At 40.3% G+C, this 18,669-nt stretch overlaps 1 protein-coding gene across 3 annotated transcripts in view; it reads right to left on the bottom strand.

Moving 5' to 3' along the window:
• RBMS1 (RNA binding motif single stranded interacting protein 1) overlaps positions 1-18,038 on the bottom strand; it is a 138,397-nt gene extending 120,359 nt beyond the window's left edge. For 2 of the 3 annotated variants that reach the window (XM_052675497.1, XM_052675494.1), the window contains exon 1: positions 17,705-18,036. In XM_052675497.1, the coding sequence (XP_052531457.1) occupies positions 17,705-17,779 (75 nt within the window). In that variant the 5' untranslated portion in view covers positions 17,780-18,036. Of the gene's footprint in view, positions 1-17,704 lie in introns of all 3 variants that reach the window. The other variant, XM_052675495.1, reaches the window with a different exon arrangement.
• Between the last annotated feature and the right edge of the window lie 631 nt (positions 18,039-18,669).

Here is an 18,669-nt window from a genome sequence, read left to right on the forward strand (position 1 = left end):
TCATATGTAATAGAATTAGTGCTCAGCTTTCTGCAGTGTCATCAGCTGCCTGCAACCTACTTAATTGTCCTAGATTTAAGCAAGTCATATACTGCACATTTAAATTCACATCCTACATTAGCTTCCATTTTTACCTGCAGCCATTAATATTAACAGTTCTTCATTAAAAGTATTCCCTGAGTTATGGTGTCTACACAAGCAGCTCAACAGAAACAGAGTGCAGCAAATTAATGAGGTGGCATTAGCTACAAGCACGTAAGAGCTATTCTGACATATACATACACAAAAATCCCAAATTTTTTAAATAATTAGAAAAAAGCACAGACTGATTATAAAACCATATAGGTGATTCTAGAAATTTCTCCTCTTATAGTGCACAACACAAGTATTTATACGACTAACGACAAGCCAACCTGAAATTCCAATTCAGATTACCCTCCTTTAAAGTCTAAACACCGGCTTGCTACTCTAGTATAAATTTGCTTGCTTTTCTTGGGTTACACTGCCAAAGAAAGGATGAATACCTAGACGCTTATTAGTCACAGGCATAAGGGTTTACAAGCACTATCAAAATTAATTTCCCAATATGTCAAATGCCCATTATTCCATGTCTGCAATCCACATATTCACATAGGTACACATTCACATTGCAAAAGTTCATATTTACTACACCCCTACTATCATTTTCTTACATCTATTTTACTTCTTAAGCTCTATTGGTGAAAACGTAAAGTTCTGACCCCTAGTGAGCACAGCTATCATGGGATAGAGTTACAAGTGAATTTTCTCTATTCCTGTTTATGTTGTAAGTTCCAAGAATGATGATCATATGAGTACAATGGAGGTCTTTTAGCCATATGCTGACACAAAAGAAAAGTTCAGCTCTGTTGTTTAATTGTGTATGCTCCAGTGCTAGGCAACTCTCCAGACCTTACTATAAACAATCTTTAAGATTCATCCAGATCAGCATGACAATGAAGCTTATGCTTCTTACGCTAAACTTTACATGACAATTTTTGCTGTTGTAGGTTTGTTTGTTTTGAATATTCAGCTATACTGGAACACAGATATCACACCAGGCTGACCTTTCTATTTTAAAGAATAATGAGAAGCCCCTCCAGAGCCACAGTCTAATATTATTTTTATTGCGTGTAATTTTCCTAGACAGAAAACGGATCTGTTACCTTTTGCTACCTTGCCTGGTGAATATATTCATCACAGTCTAATAAATGGCAACAACAGATTAATAAAAATGAAAGCGCATGCTTAGCAAACATGTTGATGAATATTTTAATGGAGCAAAAAAAAAAAAAAAAAACAACAATATTTCCACAAGCTATACAGCTTGTCCGAAAATAATCATGATCCAACAAGTACGCAAGCACAGAATACTGTACATAGCACCATTAGCTCTAATGTATAATCATTATGAAGTTATTTTTGTTAATGTAAAGACAGCTTCCAACTACAAAAATACACAACTGACGCCTACAAAAGAAAAAAAAAAAAAAAAAAAGGGACATATGTGCTCCTTCAAGGGAGAGTTATTAGAACTGCAGTCTGGGTGTGTGTAGGCTGACAATTATGAGACAAAGCACACTACATTCCAAACTTCAGTTCAATAAAAGAAGAGAGTTCATTTAGTGTTCAAAGGACATCATTTACAGCATTCCAAGTTTCTATTATATAAGTGCTTCTGTATTATACATTCAGCATGGAGGTGAAATTTCACTGAAGAAGCAACTACAAGATTTGAAATAAACATATAGCCTTCATGTGAAATCCCTCATCAGGGATGAGTACTGCAAGATGTGCTTTCTGTAATTAGCTGTCACACTGCAACATAACAGAATATCCACTATAGTATTTCTTCAACTACATACCTTTGAATACTTAGGCAAAGTCCCACACAACTTAATAATAATTACGTTTGTCAGAACACAGAAAATGCAGATCTATGGTAAAGGCAGGATAAATAGTTTGGGCTTGACCTACAGGGATCAGATAAAACTTCAAATTTGAAATCATGTGAATATTCCTAACTATATGATACTTCCAAACACTACTCCCACAATTCAGCATTTTAAGAATTGTGGCACTGAGCTGAAAGCTGATTAAATTTGATATAAGTGAGGTACTAGAAAAAAAGAGAGCGTCTTATTTTGTTGGAAATACGGTGTGCACATATTTAGTCATTTTGACAATGAAAAGTACTTGTTGCTTTGTTCCCTATCAGGTTTGTAACTGGTCTGACACTATGCTCGTTACCCAACCTAATTAGTCTCTTCTACTAGTAATATATTTAATTCCAACTATTTTAATGTGTAATTTGATTCTCCGTTCTCAGCTACATATCAGTCATGGGATACATTCCATAGTTATGAAGTATTACCTTGAGAGATTCTGTGGTTCCCAGCACACGGCCAATTTCTGCCTTGGGATGCAAATGCGCAATTCTCTTTGAAATCTAGACTTTAGCTTGTTTGTTTTTATTTTTGAGTAAAACACTACGTTACTTCTTTAGCTTCATTCCCCTCCAATTACACAGCTATTACAGAGCAGAGTTTGTGTCTCATGCCAATGCTTAGTGTAATTAAATTAAATACATCTATGTGTATATATCACGGTAGTTTTTTTTTAATAAAGTTAAGCTACTTCACATCCATTTTCTGTGTAGTATAGCTTTTATTTATAAAACTATTATTAAAAATAAAGGTGTTCATATATTTATGGTACACACATTCAAGTCGTTACATGTATGCATCCCTACTGCATAATCTAGCAACTTTCCAAAACAAAATTAAATTCCAGACTTTCATATAACCTCAGTAGTTACAATTTTTAAGAAAGAAGACATCAAAAAGAATGCAGAGAATCTCATCTGCATTTTCCTAATTGTGCTGGAGCCCAATCCTGAATAGTGCACACAGGCAAAATTCTCACTTAGAGAAGTGAATGAATATTCATTATGCATTTATTTACTTCTGGTATTATTGGATTTAGCCATCTAATTAAAACTATTAAAAGTATTAATTAGAGGACAATGCAGTTAATGGAGTTTTCATTTACATGAGCTTAGTGCACCATATTTGCTCAATTAATTCTTGTCTACACTCACAAACTTACCAGAACTACTCCAAAATAATCTCTGTTAATGGACATGCACATGGAGGGACATGTATACAGGAATTCATAATACTCACTAATTCCACAAAACTATTTCCTTACAACTTGCATTATATTTTTCTTTCCTTAAACTTTTATTAATTTTTTCAGTGTGGAAAAGGTCTAAATCTTGTTAGCATCAATATTCTGCACCTTTGATAATTTTTACTCTCTAAGACTTCAGAGCGTTTACATCACTGTTTCCAAACACATGAAGCTCAGTCTTGAAAAGTAGGAACTAAAGTCTTGTGTATCCATACAAATTGTATCAGATTAAAGGGAAAATAGTTAAGAACACTTGTAAGTAACTCCATGAGAAGGCAATCACATTTCAGAGTAAGAATGCCTTTTCTTACTTAGCTGGCTTTGAAAGTGGATTAAGCTGTTTTGGACAATGGTACTTTTATTGAAGAAGAAAGCCCCACTCACTTGAAATTATTTGGGGATAATTATTCCAGAATACTTAATAAATCCTTATACCTGGCCTCCCACCAGCGCTCGCTGTGCTGGTATTGTGTACAATGCCTGCAAAGCAGTTGTCTCTCAAAGAACCCTACTGTCAGAATCAAGCAATTAGATGCCAAAAAACATTCTTGGAGGATCACTGCACATGAGAAATGCAGCACAAAACTATGTGATGACAAAATGCAGGAATTTTATTATTTTTCGTAGGCTGGCACCACAAATACAACTACTGGTTAAAAAAAAGAACAACAACAATGGAAACAAAATCAAACGTCACAAAAAAAAAAAAAAAAAAAAAAAAAAAAAAAAAAAAAAAAGAGAGAGAGAGAGAGAGAGAGATTAAATCTGAAGAAAATAAAAGTTATCTTCTTTCAACAAGTTGTAGCTTCAGGATAGCACACGCAAAGTGAGGAATCATTATCTACTGTTCGGACTCCTTCCTCATAACACTAAAGCTCTTCTTTGGACTGTGTATCTGTAGCAGTAGGCCAGCAGAAAACACACGCTCTGTGTTACCTCTCTGTAAAACCATCATTTGCACTACCGCCAGAAATTACCACAAAGTGGAGAGGCATTCTAGCCATCACAAAAAAATATGAATTAAAACATGCAAACGTGTCCCATCTCTGTTTGAGGAACAGAAAACACTGTTCTCTGGTGGCGACATTAGCACTTTAAACCTGCTCTTGGTCTTGCTTTTCCCTACAAGTGATCTTAATCTGAAGAGAAAGCCCATCTCAGCTCACCAAAGCAGGCTGTGCTGTTATTTCTAGCCTGAGCTCAGGCTGCCAGCAAGGACCTTGGCCTCGAATTTTCCATCTGACTGACACATGACCAGAGCAGCACGCTCAGACACAGAAGGGTTCTGGCATTGCACCCACAGTGCAAATGAATGATGAAAACCTTAATATGAGAAGGCATGGCTCTATGTGCAAAGTTTAAAAACATGAAAACATGTTGTTATAATTTCACTTGGGCTGCTATTGACTGTATAATTTCAACTGAACTCTTTTTTTTTTTTTTTTTTTTTTTTTTAATATTGAGATGGGTGCTTTCTGATTTCTTTTGTTTAGCCACTTTTGCCAAGAGTAGTGTGTGATTCAGTCTAGTGATAAAATCTGCCTGCCAAGTGGATGCCAACTGTTTCTACATTTAGTCTTTACTACACCGTATACTTCTTGGGCTTGGATTGATGCCAGACCCACCAGAATAAGAGAATTTATAAAAATATTAACTATTAAAAAGAATAACAACATCACCACGGCACTTAAAAGCGTGCTCAAGGAGTGCTTACCTATTTTCAGAGTAATAAAAAAAATTAGAAATTACAAGAAATAAGATGAAATAGCAAAGGCTGATAAGTTTACCTCTGTAAGGTATTTCCACAGCATCACAGTATGGCCACACCAGATTAGAGGCAAAGGTAACTGCCAAATTTGTCCCTTTTGTCCTCTCAAAATCTACATGAAACGAGACATTTCCCAGAGGTTTTGCCTGTCTATCCTCCAAATTTCCATTGTTTTTGTAGAATAACCTTTAATTTTTGCTGAACTTTAGCAGTGCCCAAAGCGAGTTCTTGCAGAATGCTGTCTTAAATCCCCTTTTGTGGGCAAGGCAGCTCTCCCCAGGCAGCCTGGCAGCCAGAGCTGCCTTCTCATGCCATGCTCTGGCACACAAGGCTCAGCTTCTCTGCTCAGCTCTCTGCCCTTTCTCTTTCCTGCCCTTTCTGCCTTACTCTTTTCCCTTATCTTTTCTCTACAGCAGTTTACCTCTTTCAAAAATTACTTCTCATGCTTTCCCTCTATCTTGTTTTGTATTTCTCACTTTTTCTTATTTTCCTACCTCAAATGACAAAACAAGGCTAAAAAGATGGACCTACAGCCAGGTTTAGAGACAATTTAGTCCACTTTAAGGGACAGGCTCAGTTCTGGAGGTGTGAAGAAAGCCAGGCCAATGGGCCCAGTGGATCACCCCCAATTCTGCATTCAGGCCACCAGCCCAAAGATCTCTGGTGCTTCATTGAAGCCACAGCTACATACAAGTGCAGAAACAAAAGTACTTTGGCACTGTAATCAAACTGGTGTCTTGATTCTTTCTTTCCTCTTTTCCAGATACTATTCCTAAAAGTACCAATTATCAAAAGATCCTCACATAGCTGTGAAGTGCTTGCCATTCCCAGGCATGGCTCTCAGTTTTCTGCTCCCAGAAAGCCCAACTCAGTCTCCTGAAGTCCTCCAGTAATTACAGAGTAGAAATGCTCACACTGGTATACAGCAACCCCTGATATCAGAAAGCCTTCTCTATCTCCAAGGTACCCACATTAAATGGCTCCTGAATTCAGCTTTGGCTGGCATAAACAATTCTCTGGTGCAGCCTAGAAATTCTTTATTTACTTCATTTAAATTGAAAAAATGGGAGGCTGTAGTGAAATAAATACAGATAATGTTATAATGTTTTTCAAGATTAGCTTGCAAAAAAAAAAAAAAAAAAAAAAGATGAAGATCCTCCTGCATGATTTTCTGCAAAGACAAGATTCTGTGGACATGAAATTAAAGAACGCATGTAGTTCACTATCAGTGTTAACAGAAGGACCATAGTATTAATTTACGACAAAAATCACAGCAAAGTGTCCATTTTACACGAATGCTTTCATTACACACAGTCAGCAACCCAGGATATTTAATAAATAATACACGTACATACGTACATCACTAGTTAGCCCAATATCTTGAATTACAGACCACTCTGCAGAGTAGACACCACATTGTCAAGAATCCAAGAGTAATAATACCTAGTCCATTAAGAAAATTGAATCAACAGCAAATATTTCCTAACAGTTGGCACATAAATCTGAAGTAAACTTTATATCTAGCACATTTCAAAATTGTATATGCAATGTTAGCAACTGCTACCAGAACACAGGGATCTGTAGCAACCTCCCTTGACAACAACAGCTGCATGAGATGAAGCACACTTTCTACTAATGACAAAAATGGAATAAGTGTTTGGAGAAGACACTCAGATAAAGTCCTACTCTTAAGAAGATGCACTCCATAAAAATACAGGAGCTGTGTATCGACACGTTGTTCAACCTATATGTATTTTTAGACTTGATATAAATATCAGCAAGAGGAGCCATTTATGCTATTCTTCACAGAGATGAGTAGGGTGCAAGCAAGCATGAAAAATGGCCTACTGCATTTCATATGAGTTAAAAAATGAGTATTTATTATTCATTTCTCCATTACTCAATTATTCATTTGACACAGAACTCCACTCCCATTTTTAAAAGAAAGAAAAAGTGGTAACAGATATAAAATACGTGTAGTTGCTTTTCTGCATCTTTTGGGGCAGTATGACAAAGTAAGCGTCTGTCATTCTTTCATTTTTACAGTGTGGGTTGGTTTTTTTTTTTTCCTCCCAGAAAGACACATAGCTACTTTGCATGTAAGTGTTAAACATTAGATATCTTTCCAGTCTCAGATGTACAACTAAACAGGAGTCCAAAAATAGCATTTAAAACACCTAGGAGCACAAATATCTTCTCAATCTTAAATTTTTACAAAAATCTTCACATTTATGTTCAGATAGCCCAGCCACCATCAAGGTAAACAAGCTAAGATAAAGAAGGAAATAAAGAAGTGTTCATTAAAGTAATCCCATTTCCTTTATGATAACTTGAAGCAATAATGCCACTGTCCTGCCTCAAGGAAGTCATCTGAAGGCCAACATTATCTTACCTCTAAATATATATTCTGGCAACAAACAAGGAAACTGATTTTCAGAATAAATGAACAACCACAGTCACACCTTAGCAGTGTGGTGGAAAAACCAACAACAACAAACCTGACATTTGGTGGGTTATGAATTTTTTTTTCTAATCATCAGCTGGGCTGCTAACTAAAACTGATCGTTTGTTTGATTGTTTTTATTGGGTTTTTGTTTGTTTGTGGTCTGGTGTGGGTTCTTTGTTTTCCGTTAGAAGCAACATCGTAAGGATTAACTTCAGGGCTTGGGATCCCCTTCCAATTACCATACCTTCCAGTGAAAATCCTTAGAACACACGAGGGAGTGAGTATATAACAGACGCTAAAGAGAAGTCCTAATTGAGTGGGCTAGAGGAGCAGGTTGGAAGCTGTTCAGACATCCATAGATTCTACCTCTGATGAACTTACTGTAATTTCCAAGAAAACACGTGAGATACAGCTGAACTGTAAAGGAAGGGCAACACACTCAGTCTTCCCCTGCTTTCTTTACCAAAAAGTCAGAACATTGCTCTCCTGAGTCCTCTTCGCTGTTCCTGTAAACAGTATCTGCTCGTACAGAAACAAGATTTAATTTAGAGTTAATTGTTGTTGTTGTTTTTACTACTATTATTTTTAATCCATGTGCAAGATAAAAGCTTATCAGCAAATTCATATTTGATGCAAGAAAAAGAAACATCAGCCTAAAGAAGTAAATTGGTATGAGAAGATATACATGTCTGTCACAACCTACAACATCATTTTTGTAGTACTACAATACCCTGACAGCAGAAAAGTAAACAGACAAACATAAAATCTTAAATTTTAAGCAGCTTGTATATGATACTTGCTCAAATGGGATAAAGGAATTTACACGCTGAAGAGATTACTGAAATGACATTTGCATATTTGTAGAATACACGTAAAAAGAAAAAGATTATTCCTTCTATACCTTTCTCTTCCAAATGCCATACCACAGCATACAAGGAGGAAACACTGAAGGAACAGTTACTTTAGAGCCAGTTGCACTGATGATACAGTTACCAGAGCGTACTTCTTAGGATAACAGCTAACTTAGTTTGTTGGGGATGCCTGGAGGTCATCCAGTCCAACTTTCTCTGAGAGCAGCTTCAGCCAGGGCAGGTGGCACAAGGACAGAAATACCACAGTCTCTCTCTGCCCTTGTTTAGGTGCTTGGCCACCCTCATGGCAAGAAAAAAGTTCTTCATATCTAAGTACAATTTTCTCATGTACAACTTGCACCTATTGCCTTGAACCCAAATGACTATTCTGTGAGAAAGCTACCAGATCTACCGACAGGGGAGGGCAGCGGATGTCATTCCCACTGATTCCAGAAAGGATTCGATACGTTCTCACTCTGTACTATTGCACCCAAGGCTGGACATTATGGTCTGGATGGGTGGACAAGTAGATGGGAATGACACTGAAATGGTCAGGCTCAGAGCACCCCCAGTTAATGGGTCACTCCCTGCCTGGAGGTCAACAACCAGTGGAGCACTGCAGGTGCCTATATCACAGCTGGCCTGCTTAGCACATTTACATCAGCTCTGCTTTACACACACAGCCCCTCACATCGGGACAAGTGGGGGGCTGCTCTGCTGGAACAGGTCTGGGGCTGAGCAGCACACTCCCAACACAGCCTCTGGGGTGAAGGAAGAAATTGAGCCCTTCTGCTCTGCATTCAACAAAGCAAAATAACTCAGCTGTGTCAAAGGAACAACTCACTATTACTAATTTATTTTTCCACCTGGAACAATCAAAGAACCTGAACTTTCAGACAGCTGACTGGGTCAAAAGAGCTAAGAGGAATTCTGGAGGCTTTGGCCCTGTGAGCAGAGATGTTACCCACTCCATAACACTCCTATAAAATTCCTCTCACTTTAAAATGCAATTGTCTAAAGCAAAACTGGAAGAAACCAGAAGGTCACAGGCACTATTCAAGGAACTCAAAGTTTCTATCACAAACCTTTCCTAAATGTTTTTTCTAGGAGACAGAATGTTTTAGCTAGTACTTTTCCAAATGAGTCACTAACACCCTTGTCTTAATTCTACAGCTGCTGCTAATTTGAAGTGCCAGCCTTCCCCCCTCTCTCCCCAGAATGAAATAAAATATCAATGCTGCACTGTGCAGAAAATGGAAAGTTAGATGTAACATTATGCTACAAGGCCCCTGGAAGCCTCATTTACTTTCAATTCTTTCTTCCTCATAGACCTACACCTAACTTAAGAACTTTCAGCAACGTATTTCACACTTTCCCCCACATTCATTGTTGTAAGAATGAAACACCGATTGAACTGTTTCATTTTTAAACATTCACTGCACCAATTATCAAACTCAATTTAAAACAGTAAATGAGAAATAAACTAATACAAAATGATGCTAGTAGCTGTCTGCTTACTTACTGTGCAATCAATAGATACAGGTTGCCTATGAGCTATGTTATATCTTCCTTTGGTTTGGATCCTTCATCCTTGCTGCTAAAGACGTGGAAAAATTTGTAAACAGAGAAGCAAGCAACATCATTTTGCTGCACGAAAGCAGGAGATGAGCGGGTATACTATTTTGGGGGCACAAATTTACCCCACCACCATGAAAATCTCCAGCTCTTCAGGTATCTCATTAGTTGCTGGACTGCAATAATACATTACATTTGGGAGTTTGGGGGTTAGTTTTCTTGATTGAGCTCAGTGAGTGACCATGCCAGTACTGGCACTCAGGAAGGGGCAGGAATGAGTTGCCCGGGGCAATGGGGAAAGACAAGACTGCCCTTTTTGGCTGCTGTGCATAGCTATGTAAAATTAAAGTGATTATGTAGCTATGGCCTGAGGGACAAGAAGAGGTCACAGATACTGCCACAGCCTATAAACTGCCATAGAAATTGTGTCAGCGTGTGTTGCCAAGAGACAAGCAAGGGAATTCAGTTCTTAACCTGTAGTAAAAGCCACAAAGTGAAACCCATTCCTGCTACCCCTGGACAGCGGACCAACTTCTCACTTTCAGTGCAGAGTCATGTGGAACACTCTAGGTTAGCACTCTATCTACTTGAAATGACTTCGAAGCAATTCTCACAGGCCTTACACGTATAGTAAAACTTCAGAAATTTAGCTGAAATATATTTTGAAATATTTTCATCAAGTCAGAGCAATTGAGAATAAATACAGCATAAATACATACCATGAACAAAGCAAAGTAGCTTACCAAGGCTATCATGAAAAATGAGAACCGTGGTACCCATGCCCAAGTCAAGCTCTTAGCCTCCCTGGGTTATGAGACAATATAACAATATAACTCAGCTTAGAAGTTAACAAAATTACATTTAAAGGCAGAGTTCTGCATTTTCAGCAGAAGATTACTAAGCAAGTACATGAAGGCAGATAATAATGACCACCTATTAGCTACAGTAAATATGAGCTGAATTTGTTGTGTGCCTGTGTTCTGACTGAAACAAATTAAACTCAGATAAACAGATTCTTATCAGCACATTTGTCCAACATTTTTCACTTCTCTGAATAAGCAGGTGTTTTTCCCACAGACAGCTATGACCACAGCTTTGCACAGGCTGTAGAACACATAAGCAATACAACAAAAAATGATCATACCATTTGTGGCAAGCCTTTGGCTAGATTTGAACGTGTATCTTGTATCTTTCTCAAACTAAAAACATCATTTCAGGAAGAACATTGTATCTTTAAATTGTTATTTATTCTTGATTCTGACTACTTGGAAGGCTGCAACTGAAAATGCAAGTGTACCAAGCTGCATTTTCCAGTTTATTCCCATGCCTTTGTACAAACCTCTTTACTGATACCGCAAGTGTACTTCATTAGGAGCACTGAATGAGTAGCATCAATTATCTGAGTAAGACTGATGGATCTAGAATCAACATCGATAGCACAGATCGCTGGGCTACAAAGCATGTTAGCAATTCTCTCAGGTCTTTGTTTGTTTCATTTTGATTAATTTATGTACACCCTAAATAGATATTTGCCTGAAATGTATTGTTTTACGGAAAAATTGTTTTAAAGAGTGCTTTATTACATTGTGTTAATCTCCACTGGAAATTTTCAATAATTTGGCAAATCTCCATGTTCCTTCAGCACGAAGTGAAAACTTAGAAGTTTACTCACAGGAAATTTCATCATTGATTGAGACCTGCAGTTTTATGCTCAAAGCAGAAGCAAAGCATTTTGAAGAGCACAGTCCTCTTTACAAATAAGAGTAAGACTCCAAACACAGCATGCTGAGCTTTGGTTTATGGGGAAAACTACAGTCATTACCAAAAGTAACAGTAAAGTTGTGAAAGAAAACATACTTTAAAGCACTATTTTATTGAAAGAAATTTAACTTCTCCCCCACAAACTTGCTGCACACTTTTCATGACTGCCTAGGGATACTGCACTGAAGGTAGAGCTAAAAAATACATTGGTACAAATCAGACAGCCACACAATTACCATCTGCTATGGTTGTTGCCCACTTACTGCATAGACCCTGATTACTGAAAAAATGATCTGAACATAGTTTTGGAATGTACCTGGTGCCTGGGGAGAAAACAACCAAGCACAACAGAAAAACAGGACTGAATAAGCTTTTTGAGCCTTTTCCAAGCCATGTATTGGGTTACCACTTCTGTGTAAAAGTCAATCCCATAATATTACTGGGCTCAGGATCTGACTCATACACCAGCAGTAAAGTTACTACTGAATCAAGTAGAGGGACTGAGATTTTGTTGACATTTGTTAAATGAGGCCGATCATGCAGTATCAAATTAAGCCCCAAGCACAGCGTACTCCAGGGATGAGTTTAGTCTCAAACTTCTTGAAATTACAAAGCTAATAAGAATCTGTCATTTCTGCCATTAATGATGTGAGGAAAATATTTTTTCTTTGTAATTTACAAATTCAGCCTCTAAGCGCATATATATTTATACCATTCCTCCTCCTAAGGAAGTTGCATTAAGGCAGGAAAATCATGGCTTTTTAAAACATCTCTGAAACGATTCCATAGCAAAACATACAAAACAGGCACATCTTAAAGGCACCATCACTGCCTCTCCTTGATCACAGCCTTGAGCACACCATCTACACGTCACACTGCCTCACTTTTTCTCTTCCAGAATTACGAATAGCATGTTATTGCAAATCACCTCCAAATTAAACATAATCAGCAGATCCCAAGCATGAATCAAATTTCAAAGAAATAAAACGTTGCTCGTATGAAATCAAAAGCAAAACTCACGTTGACTTTAATGAAGCCAGTCTTCATGATGAAGGTAGTGTGAAGTGTTTCTGCACTGAGTGTATCTTTACCATCATTAGAGTGATTTACAAAATTACAGTGGTGATGCACTTTAACTCGCGATACATTCACACACATCTTTCCTCACTCCGCCAAACAATGCCATGATTCCAGTGAGGAGTATCTGGGCTCAATCTTTAAATTATTGCTATTAGCAACATATCTGGTCACGTCCTGCTTCTAATGTGTATTTACCCATTAGACTTATCTGACATTACATCTCAAGAGAGGCCCTGGTACAGAATAATTCAAGGCAAAACTGGAGTATTTCAAGGCAAGGAGGACAAATGCATGCAGAACAACGTGCGAACTTTGCCTGATCCATTTCTAATAAGGATTCAACTTCTGAAAATACAAGAATTATCTTTCTGAAGAACATATTTCTAGTTCACAGCAAGCTACCCAAACTAAACTTCAAAAGTTAAAAGGAGCTGTAACTGGGACAAGGACAGAGATTTCCACTCAAACGAAGGTAGCAGGAATGATTACATAAACCAGCCACTGAGATCAGTCACGAAAAGCCAGTGACCTCTCTGATGGATGGACACAAGCACTCCCAATTCTGGAATGGATGCTTAGGAAAAGACAAGATGCTGTTCATGGGGAACACTCTTCCCTTCTCCATTTTTTACATCCCCTGAGATTATTTAATGGTACTGAAGGGATCACGTCCAGTACTTTCAAGTATTTCTTAAAATTGGTATACATTACATTTCTTTCCCTTCCACAATGTGGTGCCCTTTCAGAAGGAGTTCTTTGGGTAGTTACACCTATGGAACACAATAAAACCTTTGCCTTGCAGGAATAGGAAAAAGCACATTCAAGAGGCTAATGAGGATAATGGGATCATGTATCTGTGTGGAGACAAAAAAGATCTGCCTGCAGCAAACCTGTCCTTCCCCTCACCCCATTCCTCTATGGATTTCCAAGCTCTGCCCAGAACCAGAGAGATGCAGAATTATGGACAATTAAGAACTTCACAGGTGCGTACATTATTTCTATCAGACCTTATAAACACATTCACCCATTCTCTGTGTTCCTATAAACCCAACTTGCTTTTCACTATGTACAGATTTTGCACTCATAGTACAAATGGAATAAATATAAACAAAACTGATCAGAACTGGTAATCATCCTTAAAACAGTTTAGAAGCCAGTAACACTCTTTAGAGGGCAGCAGACCTGTGCTGGGCACAGAAAACTGAGGAAAGGCAATCAGCAGCAACAAACCATCAGGATGTTCTGCAGCTTCTGCTCTAAAACCAGCAGTTCCTCCATCTGTCTGTAAGCTCTGTGCCCTGGACGCTGAACTGTGGATTACCCACAGCCTCCTAAAAAGAAAGTTTCCTAGCTGCTTTGTAGCATTATTACAGCAAGGCTCCTTTTACCTGCTGTCCCACTTTGCCATCAACAGGTTTGCACAAAAACTCGATGTTCCCATTTTAAAGTTTGCTGTCAACAGCCTGAAAATACATTTTTGACACGATAGGATCTGCCTGCTCACCTCCTGTTTCCATCCATCCATAGAACTGCCTACAAACCTACACACAGTTCTGGAAGTATTAGTTCTTCTCCTAACTGCCAGGGCACTCATTTTGCAGCCACCAATTGACACAGTTAGAAGGACCACATAAAGTAATTTAGCAAAATTCACAATGTTCGTGAATTGAGTTGTTATAATCTAATACCACATGAAAGAGATAGAATACAATCATTAACTGTTATCTATTGCTATCAGATACCTGCACTTCAAATAAATCAAGCTCTCCATAGGAAACATTGTCTTTTTCTACAAACACTTTCTTACACTAAGAAAATCTGCTTTATGATGCAGAAATCTATCACTAGAATTAGACAGTTATATTGTCATATTATTCTCTAACGAAAACAGCAATACGGACAGCTAGCACAGAGTCTTTGAAAATCAATGTGCACTGTGTCCCCGAACTCCTTTAGATACGTAGGTAAAGGAAAACAAAGCAGAAATTCCCATTTGTTTCTTACTTGACTAAAACAAACAAGGTGCAGCCTAGTGGTGCCCATTTATATTTGTTTATCTGCACTCCAGCTGCTTTGCTATTGTTACAACACCTGCCTGGCATGCCTATCAGTCAGAACGGCATTTAAGGTTTTGTAAAACACACACATCTTAATTAGCATAATTTGCTAAAATGTTGATGTTCATTGGACTTACAAATATTTTTTATGCTCTCTGACATGCCAAGCAACATTACAATACAGGAACTGTCCTAAAAATATACTTATTAGAAGATGCAAAAAAAATTAATAGATATTGAGTAAAATAGGGTAAAAAATGGTGTAAGCCCAGAAAATGCAAGCGGTTATAAAAGCTTTAACTTGAAACCATTTCAAACTTTCTAATTTCATTGCCATGATGATTTTTCATATTAGAAGCCTTACACCTTCTTCCAATGTTTATTTTGTTCATTTTATTTAAGTCTGTGTCCTCCCTCATCTTTTTCAATGCTGAACTCTGCTCAATTAAGGGGAAGGAGGTGCTGAATCACAGCAACTGTTTGTATTTCTTCCCAGAATATCTGACTGAAAGAGCTTGACTGCTTCATGGATAAGACTGTGAGGATCATAACAGATAAACACAACATCTGTTTTTAAAATGTGCAACATATTTTGTAGCAATTAAACAGGTTGACCATATCACTTTTAACCCTAAGAACCATTAGCAGTGCATGCAACATCTAATGAGTATTTCTGAGCTCTCATTTGAAAAAAAAATATATATATATATCCATGCTCAAGCAATTCCTGTCATCTCCTAATTATCAATTTGTGGTTTATTAGTCAGCAGATTTTCCTTCATCACTTAAGGAAGGACAAGATGGGAAGCAAAACTTCCAGCCTCAGTATCAATTCCTTCCCCCCGTGTGACCACGTACCATCCATCACCCATCACACAGACAGCAAAGGCTGTTCAGTTCTATTCTAATGCAGGTTTGACAAGAACCAAAGGTTTCTTCAGAATTACTGAAATATTTAGAGTACTGGGCAGTGGCTCTCCTTTTAGAATCTAAAGATATACCAACTGGAAAAGATGAATTAAATTATTTTTTCAGAGAGGGTCCATAATGAGATTTCTTCCATTACTGAATCCTACATGCTTGAATATCAAAACTCAGGATTACTGGCCCTCCTGCCCCAGCAAGGGCCCACCTGTTCTTTTTTTTTTTTTTTTCCTCTTTTTTTTTTTTTTTTTTTTTAAAAAAAAAAAAAACAAACAAACAAACAACCAAGATCTCTCAAAAGAGGGGACTTCAGATCCCAGATATTTGATTTCATCTGTGTAGGTCAAACGGCTGTGCACTCTCCCTTCTGAAATAAAGTAACATGATTTCAGGCCCTATCATTTCATAGCGAAGACTGCAAGATGCTTTGAAGATGTCATTGACTGTAATGCAAATCAATATTAAATTACCTGAACAGGAAACGTTTTCAGAAGATGGTCCATCAAGCTTTCTCATAGGATCATGGATTTCTAGGATCATACCCTAGTAACTACAGTAAGCTATTAGAGCTCTCCTCCCTCTTCAATTATTTACAGGTCAGGAAAGCCAAGTGACATTGCTTTATGTGTACTCAGTGGTACGGACTCACTTCCTAACTTACTAACACCGCAGAAAATCAGAAAAGAAAATGCTTCTGAACAAAGGCATTTTCTCATTTGAGAATGCAGATATAGGCGTGCATCAGAGAGCTGAGTGATGCAAGGGGCTATCTGCCAGGCATTGTACTTTCCTAAAAATAACGCATGGAAATATCCGTATCTGAAGAGTCCTGAAGCGACTGCTCTGTGGCACAATCTGTAAATGGTGACACACTCTCCTATTTAGCCCGGTGTCAATTACACGTGTAAGAGATAATTACTCACTTCAAATCACCTAAAGACCTTCATTGTATTTCTGTCAATTTCTGTATACATGAAAGCACATTTCAAAGCCTCCTCACTGCTGACTTGTAAAATGTCTCATGACTGTCAGACCAAATTTATTTTTCGGCCAAGCACTATAAATTACATCTCACAATACAGTATCACAGGACACAATAAACAGAAGAGCCTATCGTATGTGCAGATAAAGAGAATTCTTGTCCTCTCACTGCCATACAGGCCAGGCACTTCCTTGGAGGGAAAAAGGAAAAAGAAAGAGAAAAAAAAAAAAAAAAAAGAAGGAAGGAAAAAATAAAACCACAGCACAGTTATAACCTCTAACAAAAAGTTCACACATTGAAGCCTCATATGGGTCCGTTTTGATTTGTGAGGAGTGACACTGGTGGTTGGAGAGGCTTATGCTAAATGTTCCAGACAGCTGATGCAACCACCTCTGCATCTGCCAGTTTGCAGCGTGATGCTTCTAGAGCAGCGTAAGGGCTGGCTGCCCCCACAGCCTCACAGGAGAGAGGGAAAAAATAATATAAAAGACAAAAAGCTGGGGATTCACCACCGTTAGAACTGAAGTCCGTTTTCCGGCGCACTAGGGCTACCCGCGGACAGCACAAACCGCCACAGCCGGCTCCTAAACACCTTTTTGAGCCAGTTTGAAAACTGCGAGGCGGCTGCTCACAAAGGTCCAACTCCTCAGACAATGCGGACCCGCTCGGCCAGGCGGCGGTGTCCCCATCGAGGCGGAATGACGGCCACCACCGGCGCGCCGCTGCCGTGCCCCGCCGCCACCCGCACGGCAGCTCGTCCCTTCCCCGGCCCAAAACGCAGCGAAGAGCAGCGGCTCGGCGCCGCCGCCCGAACTCTGGGTCGTTCCCCGCGCAAAGCGAGACGACGGCGGGGCCCGCGGAGCTCCGCTTCGCCGAGGGCGTGCGGGGGAAGGGAGCGCCGGGAGGACGAGGAGAGTCCGGAGGGCCGGCGGCGAGGAGCCGGCAGGAAGGGGCCGCCGGCTCTTTCCTGTCTCCGACCCCCGTACTATCCAGCCCGCCCCCCCTCCCGAGCCGCGTCCGCGCCCCAGACCCCGTCTGGCCGTGCCATACCTTCGCCTGCAGATACTGGGGGTAGTAGTAGGTGGTGTACTGGGGGTACATCTGCTGTTTCCACACTTTGCCCATGAAGCTGGAAATGTAGCCTGCAGTGCAGGGTTGGGGGGGCACTTTAGGGGGCTCCGGCCGCCTCTCCGTCTCTCCTCCTCGCTGGCGGCGGCTGCTGCTTCTCGGCCGAGCACGGACCTTCCTCCTCCGCCCCGAAGCCACAGCGGAGCGGGCAGCGGGGGCAGGCGCTCTCGGTCTCTCTCTCTCTCTCCCTCTCTTCCTCCGCGAGTTGCTGCCAAGTCCCCGCCCGGCCGGGCCGAGCAGCGGCGGGCCGGCTGCGGAGCGGGGAGCGCTCGGGGCGGCGGCGGCGGCGGTACCAGGCGGCGGGGCCGGGCTGGCGGCGAGCGAGAGGAGGGAAGGAGGGGGCGAGGGGCGGTGCTTAGCCCCGCTCCGCGCCCCGCCGGGTGAGCCCCGGGCCGGTGGCGGGGCAGCCCTGGGGACAGCGCGGGGCGAACCGCGGGGAGCGGAGCGGGGGCTTGGAGCTTTGGCTGAGGGAGGGCTGCGGTGATCGCGCCCGCAGCTGGCGCGGCTCTGACCTAATTAGCCGGGTTGGGCTTTGTTACCGCCTTTGTGCGGCTCGAAGCAGAGCGGTGATGCGGGACGCGGGTTTTCGGGAGGGCTGGGGACCATTTCGGACAACTACGTTTGGCTGGCGGCGAAGGGTCTGCTGGGCTGTTAGGAGCAGAAGAAATAGCAGCGCTAAAACCAGAAAGGTAGCCGCAAAACCGGACCGAATTGTCCGTCTGGTCCTTAGTGCATCCTTGCATTTGTACTTGTGCCAGCTGTGCCGGGTGCGCCTCAGCCTTGAGCAAGAAGAGTTTCTCTTGCAGGCAATATCAGGCACGGTTGGCTGTTTTCTCTCTGAAGAAGAATTTCCCAGACATCGGAAGCGGGTACCAGCAACACCCCCT

This window comes from Tympanuchus pallidicinctus, unplaced genomic scaffold, assembly GCF_026119805.1.
Source record: "Tympanuchus pallidicinctus isolate F22 unplaced genomic scaffold, pur_lepc_1.0 scaffold15, whole genome shotgun sequence".
NCBI lineage: Eukaryota > Metazoa > Chordata > Aves > Galliformes > Phasianidae > Tympanuchus > Tympanuchus pallidicinctus.